General features: G+C 36.5%; 1 protein-coding gene across 1 annotated transcript in view; it reads left to right on the forward strand.

The window, feature by feature from the left end:
* Positions 1-19,168, forward strand: part of LOC139721913 (uncharacterized) — a 68,732-nt gene extending 49,564 nt beyond the window's left edge. The window contains exons 10-12 of the mRNA XM_071633238.1: positions 15,931-15,990; positions 16,690-16,804; positions 18,007-19,168. Of these exons, the coding sequence (XP_071489339.1) occupies positions 15,931-15,990; positions 16,690-16,804; positions 18,007-18,976 (1,145 nt within the window). The 3' untranslated portion in view covers positions 18,977-19,168. The remainder of the gene's footprint in view (positions 1-15,930; positions 15,991-16,689; positions 16,805-18,006) is intronic.
* Positions 19,169-22,010: the final 2,842 nt, after the last annotated feature.

Consider the following 22,010-nt stretch of genomic DNA (forward strand, 5'->3'; position numbering starts at 1 on the left):
CCCTAATTTGTTTGTGTTTGTGAGTGTGTGTGTTTCATATAGATGGAAAAGTTAGGAAATAGCCAAGGTCAAGTCTTATTATTGGCAATGCAAGGCATTTTAATATAGACTAGTATGTAAAGCAACACTGCAAAATCAATGATCAAGCTTTGATAGCAAATGTGTACAACCTATCAAACATCACATTGCGCAACATTGCAGCGACTCTTTTTGCCATTCCGATATTCTGAGTACACTGCGCACATCCTGCTTGTATTCAAAATGCCAACCAGGAATCACGCTGAATCACAATCTTTTGTCGTCTCCGGGCTTTTTGAACGATGTTATACCTCTTTGATTGTATGGTTAAAAGAAATCTTAGAAAAATATCTTTTTTTCTTGATCATCCTTTCATGTCGATTTCAAAAGCAGTTTACTATCCCTTGAATTACCATTTTCGTAGGTTTTTTTTTCTTTTTTTTTTACCAGCGGATTTGGGGGGGGGGGGGGGGGTGCCCCCCCCCCCATGCCCCCCGTAGTTACGCCACTATTCCTAGACCTAGATATCTAGTGAATTTTAGGCGCAATAAAGTCATCCAACCACAATTTGTAGACTCACACTCAATTATCTTTCAGTTTTAACTTTCAGTCATTGAAAAAATTCATATCTACTATTACTAAAGATTACCAAGTCCATGTGCTATTACTAATTACATTGAGTAGCAAGTAACTTGCTACTCCCAGAGCTTTCAGAGCTTGCTGCTTCCAGTAGGCTACTATACTGACTGTACTTGGTAGTCAGTGGCGTATCTAGGGAAAACGGCGCCCGGGGCAAGCGCGAAAATTGCGCCCCTAATTTCTGAAAAAGGGTTCAACCCCAACCCCATCCCGGTAGGGACTTTAAAAAGTCCTCATGATATGCTTTTTGAAGCACTTAAGAGGGGTCTTTTGAGAGTGATTTAAATGTAATAGGCAACCCTAAATTTTGATATATTTTGGCGAGCGAGCGCAGCAAGCGAGCCGAAAATTTTTATATTTCAGCTTTATACATAACATGGAATTCTTGTCATTTTTGGTTATTAAATCTTCGAATTACAATTCTAATCAATATATAGTGACGGCCTTATAGATAACGATTTATATCAACAGTGTCCAACCCCATCCCGGTAGGGACTTAACAAAAGTCCACATGATATGCTTTTTCAAGCACTTAGAAGGGGTCTTTTGAGGGTGATTTAAATGTAATAGATATTGAAGAATTTTGGCGAGCGAGTGCAGCGAGCGAGCCGAAAATTCTTGTATTTCAGCTTACAAAACACGGAATTCTTGTCATTTTTGGTTATTAAATCTTCGTATAAAAATTCTAATCAAGATATAGTGACGGTCTTATATAGATAACGATTTATATACCAACAGTGTTCAACCCCAATCCAATCCCGGTAGGGACTTAGAAAAGTCCACTTGATATGCTTTTTCGAGCACTTAACAGGGTTTTTTGAGGGTGATATAAAATCTGATAAATTTTGATACATTTTGGCGAGCGAGCGCAGCGAGCGAGCCGACAGTTCTTGTATTTTACCTTCCAAATCATGGAATTCTTGTCATTTTCTGGTTATTAAATCTTACATTTCTAATCTAGATATAGTGACGGCTTCATAGATAACGATTTATGCCAACAAACTGAGGACTTGGAAAATACTCTAAATTACTAAGAGTGAGTGAGCCGAAATTTTTATATTTCCACGTCATCATTACGTTTTGTTCTTCTTATTTTTTATTTTTTTTTGGATAAATTTTGTCGAGTGGGCGCAGCGAGCGAGCCGAAAATTTTTATATTTCAGCGTTACAAAACATGGAATTCATGTTTTGTTTTTATCTTGTTTGATTTGGTTTTCTCTCCCCCCCCCCCCCCCCATTTCTCCTTTCCCCCGTCCGGGCGAGGGTTTTTTTTTTTTTTCTTCTTCTTCTTCTTCTTCTTCTTCTTCTTTTTCTTCGTCGGGTTTTTTCTTTTTCTTCTTCTTTTTTTTCTCGTTTTTTTTCACGTGCCCCCCCCCCCCACCCTAGATACGCCACTGTTGGTAGTTGATACTACTAACTTAGCATGCAATGTGCCTATAATAGGCTGCAGCGCAGCATGCATTGTACACACATAATATTATGCATCATACTCAGTACACAATTTACGGTACCGCGTACGGTATAGTACCGGTAAACGGTGAACATTATGCGCAATGTATCTTCGCGATTCGGTCAGAAAGCAAAGCAGGGATCGGGAATGTCTACTGTTTGCGCGTCAGCTTCGCGCGCGGTGCAGTAACGTAGTATTAACACGCAGTTCTTTAGTGCGTATAATATTATGTAACTCCATAATGTATCATCATCCACACAAACATTAAGATAAAACAAGGAAGAGAGAGAGAGAGAGAGAGAGAGAAAATGAACGCAAAAGAAAGGAAAGGCGGAATTCAAAACGGAAATAAAAGCGGTAAAGACAGCTTTTGTTTCATTTGTCAACATCTAAACATTGCTGAAGAGGGGTGTTGAATAGCTCAAACACCTCCCTTTTGCCCAAGGGAGGTGTTTGAACACCTCAAACACCCCCTTTTGGCAAAGGGGGGTGTTTGAACACCCAAAACACCCCCCCCCCCCCCTCGGTACGCCCTTGAAAGGTACCGATGGCGAAGTTTTCACAAAATTCCTCCAAACTCAATTAGAATACACGTGAGTATTTTCTGCAACTTACAAGGCAGGTGCATTGTACAAATACAACAGGTATGACAGTAAAAAAAAAAAACCCTCCCAAAATTGCCGTCAGGCTCACAGTTGGCACACCGCGCCGTCAATGTAAAATTGCGTGTTGTCGTAGAGCTGATTGCGTTTGAGTGAGAAATGACACCTAATTTTCAAGTCGAAAGGTACCGATGTAGAATTTTCACAAAACTCTACAAATGAGGTATGTAGAGCAAGCTTAAAATCTACATTTTCATAAAAACCAGGTGCATTTAAGGAAAAATACATATTCTGGGAGGTATGAGTTCGTAAAGTCGAGAGTCCGTGTAAACGTCCTATACCTGATTGTGCGCTCTGCGCTGTGCATTTAAAAACGCTCAATTCCTATGTATGTATGTGTGTATACCGATCTATGTATGATGAGTTTCACCACAAATTTGGCTTAGCGTGATTTCAAAACATTTTAGATATGAATATGATAAATCAAATTATCTCGTTGTATTTTAAAGCTTTTTTAGCACCTTTAAAGAGAACTATAAAGCAAGAACGGTCTATATATTTGACCGTGCATCACAAAACGAACAAAAAGTTGCATGCACTGATTTTGTATGAGGGCTGAAAAAAGGTGAAATGGGTCAACCGAGCCAATCTTGACTTTTTCATATTTTCTAAAAGAGCAAGTCTTCTTCTAAAGTATGGTAAAATTTGGGATCATCAAACGAATAGGAAAGTGTGTTTTTTTAGCAGTTTACCTTCAACACTTTTTGGGAATAGTGTCATTAGGTATGTCTTTAGAGTCCCGGGCTTTTTTTATTCTTAAAAAAACCCTGTACACACTCTTCACTTTCAACTCTAATAACTTAGGAAAGGATAACGCTATTGTTTTGAAAGTTAGAATTAATCATGGACCGAATGTGTTGATAAAGCATGCTAAATTTAGGATTAATCTGATAATCCCTTCATTGTCGTTACTCCAGTAGTTTGCATCCTGTTTTGTCTCATTCATCGCACAGCTAGCACGGCTTGGTAAAGATTAAATAGACCCTGGGCTTCACAACCTTTTTTCTCAATTCACACTTTTCCAGAGAGTGTGTTTTCTTTCCAATATTCAGATAAGTTAGGAGTTATTCAACATTTTAAGCTGAAAGTCTGCTCTTTCATATCTTTCATAAAATCCAAATAATAATTATATAGCGACTTTGTGTTGGTTTTGTGATGCAGGGTCACTTGTATTGTATAGAAATAAAAAAAAGTCGCACCCCTTGATTTTACGTAAGGACTCAAAAAGGTGAAAAGGTTCAACGGAGTCAATCTTGAGTTTGTCATATTTTCTGAAATAGCTATCCTTCTTCTGCATTATTCTGTAGTTTGGGATCATAACATGAATGGGATAGTATGTTTACCTGCAGTTTTGGAACTCTTTTTTTTGGGGGGGGGGGGGAGAGTTGAATGATCAGGTATGTCTTGGAGGCCCCTTTTTCATTTCTTGAAATCCTTTGCACACTCTTCACTTTCAGGTCTAATAACTTTTGCAGAGATATTGCTACTGCTTTGAAAGTTAATCTTAATCATGCACAGAATGTCCTGATAGAGCATGCTCAATTTAAGCTTAATCTGATAAATTCTTCATTGCTGTTGCTCCGTTGGTTTACATCATGTGTTTTGTCCCTTTCATCACACAGCTAAGCACGGCTTGGTGAATACTAAGCACTTGAATAGACCCTGTACTTCAGATCCTCTTTTCTCAGTTCACACTTTTCCAGAGTGTGTGTTTTCTTTCCAGCATTAGAATGAATAATTTGAAATTTGTAAATACTTTGTTTTTTAATCAAATTTGTATTGCAGTGTTATGTCTTTGTGAGCAAATGTTGCAATTCAGCCTTTGGTTGCGGGAAAATTTTATCTAATAAACCATACCATACCATACCATACCAAGTCTGACGACTTTTTGTTGGTTATGTAATGAAAGGTCACATATAAGACATGCGACAAAATACACAGATATCAATACGCGCAAGATGAAATTCGCTGATGGAGAAAAAAGAGGGAGAATACAACAAAATGCAAGCTTCAAAATTGCCAAACGAAGCATACAGTGATTAAGTAACTCTATGGCGACTAAACGTTTGTTACAAAATCATATTGGAATTTGTTAAATCATTACTCAATCATAATGTTTTGGTGATATAAGATTATGACGATGAAGTGTGTGTGTGTGAGTGTGTGTGTGTGTGTGTGTGTGTGTGTACTTTTTTATTCAACTTGTGTTCGAAACTGAAAATTTTGGAGAATGATGTCAACTTCCTGTAATAAAAGAAGGAGGATTAGTGTTACAATCAGTTATCATTCTTACCCCGTCTGAAGGAGACATCATGCCATTGTTCTAATACTAATACGGACTTGAAACTATGTTACAACATGGCTTTTACATCATGCGGAGATTTTGCGATTGTTTTTATACGAATTGGAGACATGAGTGACACCCTGAAGTGCTTATTGTAGCTTGTTTGAAGCCTGGCAAAATCAGCAAAATATCTCATTCGACATTGATTCAATGAGCTCTCAGCTTGACTAAGTTCCGCTTACATAATGATTCCCCCCCCCCCCCCCCCCCCATCCATCACTATGATGTGATTGTTGCTCCTTCTTGAACAGCGCTAGAAGTTTTTGAAGAAGTTGGAGCGTCGGTAACTCCGCACTTATCCATAAGCCTCTGCAGCGAATGCCTTCACTGCATACAAATTGCATACCACCAAAAACGATTTATAAACAAATAGAGAGACATTTGTTCAGTTTAAATACCAGAGGAAGAATGGCTGCCACGGCATTACTGTTTGCTTGTGTAATCTCCTGTATCTTCCCAACTTTCTCAACGGATGCAGTTGGTAAGTAGAGTTAACATCATAATCGATACCATGACAGTTATCAACACTGTTAATGTTTAACAAGCATTATTACTGCCAAACATGATTTCATAATCCGTAGCATGTATGTGTTTTCAAGAGCAGGCAAGACACACCAGAGCGCATGAAACTTATAATTATTTCAATTTTCTTTCACACACTGTCACTGGTTCATATTGCAATTATTTGCTGGGATGATTATTTCAACTGGAACTGGAGATTATCATGCGTATAAAGCGTATCTGAGCTACCGAAGTTACCCGTGAATGATAATATATACGTAAATTACACATATTAAGTAATCATATAGTATTAAGAAGAAAGATGGGAATAGATCGCAATCAAACTTAGCTTGATTAGCGTAATTAGTTCAAAATGTGTCACATTTGACTGTGCACCAAAGTGCCAACTGAAAATCGTAAGGTCAAGTGTATCGACTCGAGTTAGCATTCTAAAATAATATTATGATATATGTTTTTTAGCTATAGATCGGCTGTTCCAAAATCACCGGAACGGAACAGATGATAGAAAATAAATAGGTAAAAAAAGAAAACTGCGCTTGAAGAAGAGAACTAAAAAGTTCAGGGTCCATTTCTGACCGTGCACCTCAAAACGAACATAAAGTCGCACACACTGATTTTGCGTGAGGACTGAAAATAAGCGAAATGGGTCAACCTAGCCGAACTTGACTTTTCCATATTTTCTAAAAGAGCGAGTCTTCTTTTACATTATGCTAAAATTTGGTATCATAAAACGGGCAGGAAAGTGTTTTTTTTTTTAGCTGTTTATATCGAACATTTTTGGTTAAATAATGTGATTAGGTGTGTCTTTAGAATCCCTTTTTCATTTCTGAAAAACCTTGTCCACACTCTTTACTTTCAACTCTAATAACTTTTGAAAGGATAGTGCTACTGCTTTGAAAGTTGGCATTAATTGTGGACAGAATGTGTTAATGAGGCATGCTCAATTTCAATTAAATTTGATAATCCCTTCATTGTTGTTACTCTGGTGGTTTATTTCCTGTTTTTTGTCCCATTCATCGCACAGCCAGCACGGTTTGGTACAGATTAAGCGCTTGAATAGACACTGTACTTCAGAGCCTCTTTTCTCAGTTCCCACTTTTCCTGAGTTTGTGCTTTCTTTCCAATATTTAGATAGGTTAGGAGAGTCCATTTGATTTGAGTTATACATCATTTTAAAGCTTAAAGTCTGCTCTTTCAGAATATGGTCTTAACTAATAATTCATGTCTGGCGACTTTTTGTTTGTTTTGAGGTGCAGGGTCACATTTGAGCGTACTTAGTCATCCTTAATTTTGTGCAAAGCACAGAAATTAAGTAGTTAATGCAACTAGGACTTACTTGTTTTTTGCTTGCACTCTTAAACGATTAATAATATTGTTGAACCATCAAACAGAACAGTTTGATACGACGAAACAAAATAGTTTTTCAGGCCCACAAATAAAGAGCAACAAACAAACCAATCATACCATGAAAATCTTTGCTAGCTTTTATGCCAGATAACTGCACCTGTTCTTGTCAACACTGCCTGCTTCGTCTTTTTTTTTATATCCTGCAGATATAACTCTGAACTGTAGGCCTATGGAAGGGACTGTAGAGCGCATGATCTCGTGTGATACAAACTGCTTCTCCAGCAGTTATGGTTGGGTTATACAGGCACCTATTGGACGGCGAATTCTCACTAAAATTGAGTCTCTCAATAACAGATGGGTTGGATTCCTGGTATCAGATGAAATAGCACACAAAACGTCTAACATCCGTATCGTAAGTCACCTGCCGTCTTCGCCGTTATTATCACTGGCCCATCGGATGAAGCTGACTATAGAGTATATAGGACTATATATCTAGATACCCTGCAAATTTCAAGATTACCGTGAAATGTTATGATGGTAAGTATCAATTGCGTTGATGTGATGAGATAGCTGTGGTTCATACAGATGTATTAGTACGCTTTACTAGTATTACAAAATTGCGGTTTTCATTTTTTTCCCTGATCTTATTTTTTTTTTCCTGATCGTCGCTTCTACTTGGTAAATACGCATACGTGAAACTTTATTAATACGCAATATGTGCCTAATTTCAATATTTGCCTTAGAATTAACGGCATTAGATATCTACATTAAACGTTTATAAAGTCAATAACATTATAAATGAGACCATCTTCCTCATCAAGCAATGGCTTCTGATAGTAGTCTTCTGCACTTCTGTTTAATACACTCAGAGCTGCTCAATTTGTCTCTTGACACATGTACTTCTCAAGTTTAATATGCATAAAATAACATACAGCTGAACATAATTATGCTCGTGTTCATTTATTGCATTATCATGGAATGATTTCGTTCGTATAAATCACTTTCCTTCGTCAAATATTAGGTCTAGGCAGTACTCGATAAGTTTGTTTAATTGAATTGTGTTATTTCTATCCATAAAAATGCAGAAAAATCGAACAAAAATCAATCGATCGATCAATCAATCAATAATTGAGCCAATAATCAAGCAAGCAAGCAGTCAATAAGTGAGTCAATCCATTCATAAAATAATAACTTGGACCGCGGAGTATAAAGCAAGGGTTTATACGGTGAAAGTTAATACATAAGCCATATCTCACTGCTTCTCAGTGTTTTATGTCACATGTCACATCTATTATAAAAAGGGTTGCTCTGTGATGACTGGAATGTTTTTTTTTTTGTTAATTCTTAGTTTTCTTTGTCCTATGAAAAACTGCTAACTATAACTAATACATAACTTCTATACAGTGCTCACTAAATGCCGAAATGCACAGTCGTAATCATAGAAAATGCAACTTCAACAGAGAGAGAGAGAAAAAAAGGTTTTCTACACAACATTGTATTAGTTTGAGATGTAAATGAGAGTGGCATGAAGACAGCGGAGTTAATAAGATAAGAGTATGCTCATCTTTCAACGTAAAAATGGAAACGTGATTATCGGATATTGCATATCCTGACATTGATGTACTGGCATCCTTACAATACTGACTGTTAGAATGAAAGTGCACCATTCAGAGTCGTGTCTTGAAACATTTCTGTCAATAGAAGTAATACCGGTTACTGTAACCATTACCAGCCATCAGAAAGCTCAACATTACTCCATCTCTTGCTTCCTATGGTGTTAACCAATAGAGAACAAGCTGATTTTTGTTAAAACACGTATTTTCCAGAGACATCTGCTCGAGTATACTTGGTCCTAGTCTTCAAGTGGTTATGGTAACATTACTGCCTTAGCATGCTTACTTGTTATCTTTATTGAATAAGAGACGAATTAACATTAATCAAAATAAACAACATTATCTTTTCTCTGTTTGGTGGTAAGGAACATGCTGGAAACGGTTCACTAAGAAACAACGCGTGGTGACAGGTTTAACCCCCCCCCCCTTAATCATGTAAGGTGTGGTATATCAGAAGGGCAGATTTCGTATTGTATGTGCGCGCGTGTGTGTGTGTCTGTGTGTGTGTGTTTGATATGAACTCGTTACCTACAGACAGTTTCTTCAATAAATGAGTGTGGGATTAATTAGAAGTAGAAGATCAAACGTCAAAAATGGTACATTGTTTTATTGCGACCCTACCACGGACTTTTACAACTTCAGTGGCTTTTCTGAATATAACAACAATACAAACACTCCAAATTTCATTTTTCAGCAAATTTTCATAATTCTAAATCCCTGATATGGAATCAGTGGATTAATGAATTTAGAAATAGCTGCTTAATTGAGTGCTTCAAATTGAATGTCTACACTTATATTCTCTTCAATAACTCTCAGAAATGTTCAAGAGTTTAGAAGTAGATTTTGTTTTGTAAATGAGTGTGTGTATGTGTGTGTGTTTGTGTGTGTGCGTATTGTCAAATGAAATCGTTACTTGGACGACCCCTTCAATAAACTAGGGCTGCATGAATGAATATTATTTTTTTTTCAAAACTGCGACTTTACCACTGGCTTTTACCTATCTAATATGGCTAAGAAATGCAAGAAACTCTTGAAGCATCATTGTTCAGAAAATTCCAAATACAGCTGTATCTGCTCTAGATCATTTGGACTACAAATTCATGAATAGATATCCTTCAAAATTAATGTCTACCCTTATTCCCTTTCAAGAAACTCACTCTGTGAGATTTGTTGATGGGCCCTCTCCGCTGGAAGGTTTAGTTGTCATCGGATCAGACGGATATGTCTGCTATGATGGATTTAACGCTAGAGCTGCTGACTTGGTCTGCGGGGAGCTCGGCTTCCCAGCGGCAGAGAATTATTCGGCTCAGATTTTGCCCAGTACAGCATCACGGAGAAAGACTCAGCGCATATCATGTCCACCTCAAGGTATAGCCTTATTATCAAGCACGTCGATTCAATGAAAAATAAAAACAAAAACGCATAAATGCAATATTTTATAACAAACGAGGTAAAAATGAATACAGTTTAGTTAAAATTTTGCATAATAAAGCCAACAAGTCTGTCAGATTGCGATGCATTTTCGGTTTATGTCCAGATAGTGATCGACATTGTTATCGGAAATGTAGAATAAAACAAACACGTGAAATAACCATTCTATTTACAATAATCCGAAAAAAAGGAGAAGATAAGAGAAGACAAAATAATGCGCTAGCCTTGATTCTGTATATCAATTGCGTTTGCAAATTTTAAAGCCCCTTTGATAGAACAATGCATTCTTTTAAATTCCTTTGTATGTTCTGATAATTACTTTTATATCACGAATGGCCAATTATAAAATGAAATTGCTTCTGCTTTTGTGTGGCGTTCTTGCCCAAATAATGTGACAACTAAGTTGTTGTTGCATGCGAAGGATTTGATAAACAGATTTAAGTTCTTTAACTGCCATTAATGCACAGATTCCAACAGGTTCCAACGTGTAAGCGATTGCCCAATGACAACTGCTGAATGTTCCTCGAACAAGGGAGTCAGACTTAAGTGCCGAGGTGAGGTTAGCACCGCAGAATATATAATTGTTGTTATACTTTTCAATATTATTCATTTAAAATACCAAATCACACAGAAATCTATGCAATATTTATAACTTTCATGTTCATCTTCATGGTCTATGGAACAAACAGACGTCTTGCTGAAGGTTGTAGTGTTCATTTTTTTTTATAGAGATATCGCAAAATTGCAAATAATACTGGATTGGTCTAGTAGCAGTCTGCAGTAATTGGAGTTTCTTGTTTCCCTGTTCTCTCTTCTCTGTTAACTACTAACTCTTATAGGAATGACACAAAAAAAGAATACAAAAACAAGGTTATGGATCGACCTGCTCGTGGTGCGGGGAATGGTTCACCATGCATTAAGAAGCGTTGACGGGAAAGAAATCAATAATGTTAATAACGCAGGTCGTAACCATCGTATCCTGTTTTTACGCAGAGCCTGGTTTTCTCGGATGTTACGAAGGCAGCCAACAGGTATTCCCCGCCCTTTTGTCTGAATATGGATTAGACGTTAATTCCGATGAGGAGTGTATATCTATCTGTGGAAGGGGGCCCAGACACAATGAGATTGCTCTCATACACCGAGGGACTTGTTTATGTTCGCGGTCCAAAGCGTATGCGGATGTACTTTCTGACAGAAGTTACTCACACAACTGGACATGCCCCAGCCAGGGAGAGGATGGATCCGGTCATTTTGTCTACTATTTATATAACAGTAAGGTCCAAGATAAAGATAAAAATCGTCGTCGATATGAATTAAAATCAAATTGAAATGACCTATCATTAACTCACAGATAATCACGAGTATTTTTTTTCTATCAAATTCTCATTTTGAGATTCTAATTCTATTAAGCTCGGATGACCAATCCACACGAAATTAACGCTTGAACTACAAACATGCACTAATAAGTCTTTTTAACGCAATTTCTTTTGATTATGGTTTTATTCAATTGTGTTATTGTATTAAAAAAAAAACAATAAATGTCAATGAAATAACAACTACCTTGAACGCTATGAACTCTGTATATTAAACAATATTTATTGGCAGCTACAAATGTACGGTTTTCAATCTTCTGTATTATAGGGTTCTCCTGCACTGTAGGTAGGAAATACATAAATCTACTTGATACAAATAGGGTTAGCTAATATTGCTAAAAACTTTGTACCATTCAATTATACCTTGAAATTTCAAATATATGCAGAAATGGGATAAGTTCTCATTCGAAATCTAGCTTTTTCCGGTCTTCCAGAGCACAACAAGGTGAATTATGTTGTGTGTGTGGTGAGAGTGGTGGTGGTGCTGGTGGGGGGGGGGGGGGGGGGGGGGGTGCTACCATATTTTGTGCACATATGCTTATGATATTGACACTAACAACATAAATCATAATGTCTGGTACAATGAAAAATTCAGTAATTTATTCATTGACAAAACTACTTCGCGCATATTTTTAATAACTATTTATTCATCGTCTATACCAGTTATTGTGATGCTGTAATAAAGCAACGTATATAGCCGGCAATCCTGCTTTTTTGTGTGTATCTGTTATAGTTTCGGTAGGGTTTTGTAATCATCCCGGACATGTGATGAATGGTCACTGGAACTCAGATATCACGAGATATGGGTCCATCATAACTCTCACCTGTGACGAAGGATACGTCATCAATGGCAACGCTACGTTCCAATGTGTGGAGCTACCCGGATGGTCGACTTACTACCCGGTTTGGAACACGTCAGTCCGATCTTGCCAACCCGTCGAAAATGAAACAAATGGTCTGTAATATCAAAGCTAAAAGTAACCCCTCTTTATTTGAAAATGAGAAGGATGAAAGTGCATTATATGTAGGTCTATTGTTTCCAAAAAATGAGGTACATTTGCATTGATATATTTTACTTGTGCAATCCCAAGAAACCTTACCAAAAAAAAAAAATGAGGTACTGTAAAGCATTTCATAAATTGGCTGTATTATATAAGTATGTAGATTAACAGGTCGCGCGTGGAACTATAGAGTGCATCGATGATCCTCATAAATTTCGTTCTGAAACTTTATTTCCTACTCAAATCTATTTTGGTATGGACATTCCCACAAAAATGGACGAGTCTCTTATCATCAAAATTACATTTTCAAACGTAATTTTTATTTCAAATTGTGCATTTGGGTTTTGGTTCTAACGGGTTTAAAAGTGATGTCATTTTCAAACGAGTTAGAATATCAAATCTAATAATTTCCTCTTCCATGAATTATCATTACATAACATACGGAGAATATTAAATTAAGATACAGCATTATAATCTACATCTATAACAACAACAACGCAAATTGAGTTAAGTGATAAGTTTTAAGCAATGATTTCAACTTATCTGCAATTTCAACATTTCGAATATAAAGAGGGAGTTGGTTCCAAAGAGATTGCAAATGACAGAAAAGCCCTATCACCATAACGGGTACGGGTGCCGGGACCATGTGATATTTGCAGAGTGGAGGGAGAATGGAGAAAACGGGTTTAAGTGGAGGAGCGGAAGAAATCAAGTCTTTGAGAAAAATGGGGAAATATACATTATTACATATCTTATAGACAATGAGAAGGATTTTAAAGGTGACACGATGATGTAGGGGAGCCAGCTAGTGGAGGGATTGGAGAACTCTAGTAAAGAAAAGTGAGTGTGTATGTGCATGTAAATAAACAAGTCTTTTGCGTCTTTTGTTTTTGTTTTTTCGTATGACCATCCTTCAACTTAGGAATCAATGGCAGTTGCACACCGTACAAATTTAAGCCTTTATTTCAAATGATTTGATAATTTGAAGATTTTGTTATTCTGATATTTCCTTGTGGTTTATGTAAAAGAAGTGTGTCCATGATTCTTTTTTTTTTTCTACCCGTAAACTATGGAGTATTCCAGCAGGGCACCATGATGACTGTTCCGATTTTACAATCATTTTTGTTTTACCTCTTCCTCGTTTACGTTACCTTGATACGCTATTTCCAATTTTACTCTTTGTATTTGTGCGCACTTTGTTTGTAGACACTAAATGGTATAGGACCAATTTTCCCACCTCAACAACACAAACTGCAATCAACACTTTCAGTAAGTATTACAATATTACAGCTTGCTCTTTGATTAGAAACAACAACATCCCTTGTTTTTGCATGCGTGTAAGTGAGTGTGTATGTGCGTGTTAATATGTCTTCTCTTGGGATCTTAATGGTATTATTGTTTTCGTTGTTTTATTTCAGTAACCTATACAGTAGTAACTATGCAGAAAATTGACAAATGCGAGCCCGACATCATTGGACATGTTGCTGGGCTCACGCATTTGTTTTTTTGTTATCATCTTTCAATCAGAACAACTCAATATTCATTTGTTGTCCACAGGTATCTTTATAGTGGTGCTCCTTTTTGTGTGTGTATTTCTGGTTTCTTTCTCAACTGATTGAAGTTACTAAGATATTTACATGCCTGCACAGGAGGACTATTAATTAGTTATGTTATCGATGACAGAACTACTTATGTCGTTGTTCTTCATTACTTAACATCCAGACAGCGGAGAGGCTACCCAAGAGCTAACAACAGTACGTGGGACCTCCATGTCTTATTCACGTGAGTTTTACGTCCATATTGATAAAATACATTCAATGAGTATTATCTTTATTTGCCGCTGCCTTTCTTTTGCACTCTTTGTCAATGGCTTCTGTGAACACAATTAGTTAAAATGCTTTCCTAGATTAACTTTTCTTAACAATGGTGGTAAATGTCACTTAATGTTCTTAGGTTTCTAAAATTTGATTTGTGCCGTGTCACTTTTGGAAATAGAAAAAGAAAGGTATACTAATACCTTGATATACTTACGGCATGGTAATATTTACTTTTCATAGGTTTCTTGATGCATATTTTCATATACATGACTGATACAAAATATAGAAACCTATGTGATATTTTTCGTTTTCATAGGAGATAATTCCGAATATGTGATATCATAAAAATATCATAATATACGATATCCTTATTCTCACTTTTTTTCTCTTTTATAAGTGTTTTTATAATGAACTGATTTACAGGAAACATATTGCCTCCGTCGTTTACAGGGTATACCTGGTATACTTTCTCATTTCAATATTGAAGCATGAACTATAAACCTGACACCGAATAGCTATGTCAAGTACATGGGTATTTTTTTCTATAAAATAATATGACTGCTCGTTGTTTTTAAAAGGAAAATTATACATGGAGTAAGATTATGTTGTTGACGCCAATGTACAATGTCCTTGTACGCAGAAGGTCGGTATGTTCAAGATACGACGGCACGAGAGACGACGTCTTCTTTAAAGGACAAGTTCACCTTCATAAACATAAGGATTGAGAGAATGTAGCAATATTAGTAGAACACATCATTGAAAGTTTGAGGAAAATCGGACAATCCGTTCAAAAGTTATGAATTTTTGAAGTTTTTGTGCAATAACCGCTGGGTGAGAAGACTACTGCAGTGTGTGAATAACTTAGATGTCACATGCGTACAACACTACAAGGAAAATATAAAGAGAATTTCACAAAATTTCATCTTTTGAAAAAAGTACACATTTCCCCGACTCTATACCGACAGATGTTATGGGTAATATTATTCCCCCTGCCTTTAGAAAGAGGCAAGTCAAGTGCTCTTTTATTATGCGAAAAAAAAGTGAAAATATGTTGAATTTCCTTTACATTTTCTTTGTACTGTTGTACGCATATGACTCACAAGCTGTAGTAGTCTCCTCATCCAGCGGTTCCACCACATAAATTTTAAAAATTCATAACTTTTGCATCGATAGTTCAATTTTCCTCAAACTTTCACTGATGTGTTCTACTAATATTGTTGCATTCTCTCAATCCTTATGTTTATGAAGGTGAACTTGTCCTTTAAGTGAGTTTGCTTATCTAAATGGCTTCTCTACATAAGTATTATGTACGCTCAAAGAAGCTTATCATATTATACAAAAATGGTAAATGTATATGGATAACTTTCTGCACTGTCTCTCACTGAAGTGATATTTGTTTAATAAAATTATCTCTGAATTAATTTCTAAGCAGATACGTTGGCATATGGAAGACATCAAAACGATAATCATTCAAAAATATTATAAAATACTAACAAGCTGCTTAAGACAAAAGAAATATATCGATATCTCAAGTATTAAAAGATTTTGATGTTGGACTGGATCTAATGAAGATACACATCTTTTCATTTAGCATTTTCAGTATGACATAACTAATCCACAAACACACACACAAACACACACACACTTATCCACACATAATACCTTACTAACCGAAGAACTCATTTTGCTGTTTTACATCACTTTAAAAAATAGGCAATGGACAGTCTACGCAAGAGCTCATGACTTTTCATGACACCGCCATCGCTTCTTCAGGTAAGTTGCTTGTAGTTATAAATTCTAAAGCATTAAATGAATGGTACCTTTACTTGCTTCTGCTTTGCTGTTGCAAGTGATAATGTTTTGTCAAGGGTTACTGTGAGCAAATAACAAATGCTATGCTATGTCATAAGCTGCATCACAGAGCCTACAAGAAGTGGTACCGACGGTGGATCTTGCAATATACGTCAAAACAGGCATTATGGTTGCCTTCGGTAAAACTATTTTAGTTCGCACAAAATATGGGTTGTCTGAAACTTGGAGTACAATAAAGACGTGGATCCAGAGTTACATAACATGTATAACATTTCAATGATAAAGTTTCCAAACAAATTCAAATTTCAGTATAACCGCTTCCATTAAGATCTTAAATATCCGAACTGCCGAGCCTCGTTAGTTGAAGATTTATTTGAATTATGGTAAGTTTATCCTACTTGATCCAGCCTTATCCAACTTTTATATATTTTTCCAGAAAATGGATGGAGCACTGGATGGTTCCATACAATAAATGGTAAAGCGAAGTGAAAAGAATCAGTTGCTAATGCAATGAAATATCACTTGTCGCATACACAAACAATGATCTTGAAGTATGTCGATCCCATCAAGGTATGATATCAATTCTTTTATGTTATGAAAAGATATGAAAAGCATTCATGAACTTGTTGAGATCTTTTAACCTAATGAATCATCGTACAGATTCTCCAGTTCCTGGAAGTGAATTTATTACATACATCCTTGGAGCCCTACTGGGTGTCGCTCTTCTAGTCCTTGTCACAGTTTCCATGGCATGCTGTCGCTACCAGCAGAAGAGGTGTGTCTTATTTATTTGTCTTTAAGTAATGTGTTATCATTTTAATCGGTTTTGTTTTTTCTTGAGAGGAAGACACGTGTTAACATCGCTACTTTATTGATGATATGATATGGTTTGAATTAATGTAAAACAATGTTGTGCACGTTGTGTGTAAACATCATGATACATAGTTATAATCCTGCCTGAAAGAAGGCATTGTTCCACAGTGTGTTCAAAGTGTGTTCACCTAGTCAACTGTGTGAAAACGCTCGAATTTATCAGAGTGAAGATAGTTTCACACTGTGGTGTGGTTTTCACAGCACATTCACAATGTAATGTCATGCTTAATACTGTAAATTAGATGATTCACAATATGTTCACAATCTGTTCACACTGTGTTTGAAAGACACTGTGTTTTTACCAGCAGGATGACCATGAATCATGTAGAAGGTCGATGTTATTTGATAAACACGTGTAAATAATGTAAATGTTAAAAATTCATATTTTACTTAAAAATATACATGAAAATTGTAAACATATGCACATTCATAAAATAAACTGAATTGATACAAACACTATCAGAATTTAAATGCTTGCATTTAGGTAAACATGATATCAAAATGACTATAAATATAAAGGCCTAGAAGTGTGTGATAAACAAATACCGAATGATGTGCGACCTAACGGCTCTCAATGTCACGAATAATTGTACAATACATTAATGCACGGTATTATACATAGGTATACATAGATGTATAATGTGTATTTCAATGTCCAATTAACGAAATACGAAAAACAGATGATAAAACCGGACTTATGTACTGAAGAGGGTGATACAAATTCATTGAACTATTTCTTGCATAACTTATTCATTTCATTCAAATCATTTTATTTCATCTCCGGCCGAAACAAAGTAAAGTACAATGTAACTTTTACATATGCAAATGAGATTTAAACGGACGCCATTTGTTTACAATAAAACTATAAACATACTTTAGATGAAGAAATACATCCACAAAATGTGACCGAATCATGACAAAGAAAAAGTCAGAAATGGAGAACCATGCTGCCAATGAATGAACTTTAGTGCAGAAGTCAATTTCATTGATTGCAATACACTATATTACCAACAAATACTTGCGTCATTACGTTGATGTCAGTGATTACTCTGGACGTAACAATAAAATATTTGCCATTTATGTATTTCCCTCTCCCATTACTAGAAGACGCGGAACATCTCGACTTTCAAATCGGGCAAGTGACTACCCAGGTGACGGTCAACTGCAGATGCATGCTGTAAACACTTCAATCCGGAATCAAAGAACGACGAATATCGTTCCCTCTTCGGGTATTATCGCTGGCACAGAGGCTCTTCCATTACCTAGTCATGAGGAAAACATATTTGGGGACGCTTCGCTTGAACAAGAGGACTCTTACCACATCTACCAGGACACTGCGGAGGTAGACAGGGAAGTTCCTCCTCCTGCCGGCATGACTTCGATGACTGCAGAAAATAATTTGGCTTGGCATGAATACCACAGCTTGCAAGAAACATCGCTGCAACAGGCAGCGAATAGCTATGAAGACTGTGTCTACCAAGATGTAGACCTTGATAACAGAACTGGCGGTATGACGAAAGATGACTTTAATTCCTCTGCTAAAGCGTGTTTGTTTGATGATAGCTGTTATAATTCGCTGAACTTTGGCGAACGGCCTGACCGTGTCTTTGCTCAAATTGGCAATACGTGTTTGGACAGTGAATATGATTCCATCGATCATATCTCTCAGTACGACGTGGCACCGATACAAGATCCTGTTTTCTCAGCCTCTTCTTCCACTTCTCGTAAAGACGACAATATGGCTTGCTTCATTCCAGCAAAATCCGAGCCTTCTGACGATCTTCTGGAAATTAAAGTAAATTGTGAGAACTCTCATGATTTCGACTCTGACGAATATAGTCGTATCAGAGAAGATGACAACCACGATACCAAAAACCTAGTTTGCTTCTACAAAGAGCCTAAACCTTGTGAGGAACTGTATGCAACTGTGAACAAAACAGCAAAAACATCTTCGTCAGCATCCCCACCATGCGAGGAGTTGTACGCAAAGGTGGACAAAAGAAGGGGAGAACACACGGACGTCAAACAGACATCGCAGGAGAAATTGTACATGAATGTTACAAATATTATGTAGACAGACGCGAGAACATCACTTGCGTTTTACAGTGTTTCATTGATATTAATATTTCATTGCAGTTCTATGGTGTAGATGTCAGCTACCAGTGTTGCTTGTCTTCTTAAGGTATGGATGTTCTTTCGTTTGCAAAACCACTAATATTTTGTAAAATGTTTTTGTGAAACGAATTTTGATCTGAATAGCTGGGGCTGGTGTATTGTAGTTATGACGTTACGCAATGTCACCTAAATCACTTCAAAACTGAGTTAATAAACTCTTTTAATAGGCGGTTGAACTTTGATACATGATTCCGTGATTCAATAAAGCGCCACCAATTGTGTTCAGGTTCCCATGGCAGAATTTTATGTTTTATTATGCTCGTGAGTATGGGCAGCCTCATTGAGAGAGAATGATGAACCACCAAGTATCATGCGTGCAAGTATCATTCTGGTTTTATGAGTAAATAGCTAAGAGTCTATAATTATGAAATTAAGATAGTAGACTAGAAATATAAATATACATGTGAAACGACATCTAACGACGACATCCAACGACGGCAAGTACAATTTCTACATTGGAATTAATGTTTGATGAGTCCAGTATACACAATGTACCTGCTGTTGTGGAACAATGAAGAGGGAAATACATTGTTATGTAGTGATATAGACATTATTCACTTATTACAGTCTAAACGATGTATCCATATACGTAAACAAGGTTTTTCTTTTTTTTTTTAAATGTACATTAATTTCTATTAGTTGGCAATATTCGAGTTATTGACTTTCTATGGTATGGAAACCTCTGACACTACGGAATCGTGTATTTTCTGAAAGAGGAAAGTCAAGAGCTATTTCATTATCCTAGAAAAACAGAAAAAAAAAGTGTTGAAAATAATATGCTGGCCATGCATGACGTCACGAAATATTGACCAGTCCATCAATTGGGCCTGTTTTTATGAGCTCCGACGTACTCTATAGATCATGCGATCTCCTTGGTCGGGATAAATTTCTCACATCGTATAATATAGATCATTGTACAAATTATGTACACAGTGACACGGTTACAGAAATGGCGTCTGATTCACCATTATTTTTTGTCAATAGCGTGTTATAGTAAGCAGAAATATGATTGGTTGGTTTTAGAATACCGCAAACGACATAAAGGTTATTATGTATGTAATAAAAAAAAATATTTCATGGTTTCATCGTACTTGCTCAAACTAAAGTGAAGTTAAGAAATGGTCCAATGGTGTCTTTGGATTTTTGTAATTTGTGAGTTTGTACTGCTTTGTAGAAATTCTGCAATGACAACTTCTGCAATGATAAACTTATAATTAGATATTTACATCAGTATCACTATCGCAAGTGTGAAATGCGCCATGCAAATGTACCAAACAGCGTCATCCATTGAAATGGCAACAACCCATGTCAGCATTCTGCACTTTGAAAAGAAAAGATCAACATCGCAGATGACCGTCGATCATAGAATTACGTTCATATTAGCTTAGATAATATTTGTACATGTACAATTAAAAAATAACAGAAAATGGAAAATAAATGTCTGGGCATGTATGTGTAATTTTGTGTGGTATATTTCCATGCTTGGATGAGCACGGGGAATTGTTTTTCAGAGTACTAAAATCGACTTGCGCAAAGGTATAAAGTGAGAGAATGAATTGGATGCATCGAATGAGATGCAATGCATATGTTTTTTTTTCAGAGGCAAAGTCGCAGTCACACTCACACACGCGCACACACACAACCATACGCCTACAAAGACATATGGCGTTTGTTAAAATGCCGTCATCGAAAGTATCTCAAAACCCCTTCACATTACCTTGACGCCCCGTGCATTTCCTATCCCGAAGACAGATCACTGTTGTGGGGTAACCCGAAGGCACAACATGTTTGCTCTATTCAGCACGGATGATGCCTCCAAAGTCATGAAAGCCTTGAAGCACAAGTTCACACATAAGGACAATAGCTTATTGAATGCTGCAATTCTTTGTGAGTAATTTTCCCCATTTGTCCTTATGTGATGACTACTATTATAAATCATACTGAAAAGAACATAAGCCTATTGAAAACCTACATTTTGGGGGAATGAAAGAAGAAACCACTGATTATTCCCCTTATTATTTCGTTTTGAGACAGTGCAAAACTACAATATTTCTGTGGTTAACCATTTTAAACCAAGTCATAAAGTTATGAACATTTATGTAAAATCGCAACATTTCCATTTTATATGGAATGAATTCAAATTCAATCATAATGCCGTGATGACAATTCTGTGCATTAACATCACAATAAATTTCTCTTTCAAAAGGGCTTAGTCAGTTTGTTTTTTAGTCAGTTTTTAGTCAGTTTCAACATCTTAATGTTTGTGTTATGTGCATAAGATGATGTGTGTGAGTGTTAGCGTGTGTATCCATCATGTACTGGCGCGTGGGTGTGTGCACATGTCTTGCACGGGTCTAGGGCAATTACCTCCTGGGCAATTACCCCGCACCCCTCCCCTGGCCCTAATCCTAATCCTAATCCTAATCCTGAACCTAACACTAACCCTAACCCTAACCCAAACTCCTAACCCTAAATCTAACCCTAACCCTAATCTTTACTCTAACCTTATCACCAACCAGTATTTGGCCGGGGGGTAATTGCCCTCTGGGGGTATTTGCCCGGATACACTCTGGCACATGTCGATTTTTGCACTCTTTATTACTTACCAGTTTCAGATGATACAAAATCCCAGTTTTAGTGCCTTAGAATAGTCCTTAAAAGTGGGTTAGGGATGGAAACAACCTATTTACAAAATTTGAATAGGTATAATCAATGTTAAGTATTGATGAATATACAAAATGTAAACAATAGTTAGAATGAAAACTGATTCTAGACTAAACCGTATTCAGTTATAGTTTCATGGGAAAAATGTGGTATCTCCTTATATTTTAGACTTTCCTACGAATTCTTACTTTGTTACAAGATGAAAGCGTTATTAAACTCAAAAACAAATTTACAATTACAATTTGCTTCAGAACTTGCTACATCGGAGG

The sequence above is a fragment of the Diadema antillarum genome, unplaced genomic scaffold (assembly GCF_040938485.1).
Source record: "Diadema antillarum isolate AM-2024a unplaced genomic scaffold, OU_Dant_1.0 scf00000151, whole genome shotgun sequence".
Lineage (NCBI taxonomy): Eukaryota > Metazoa > Echinodermata > Echinoidea > Diadematoida > Diadematidae > Diadema > Diadema antillarum.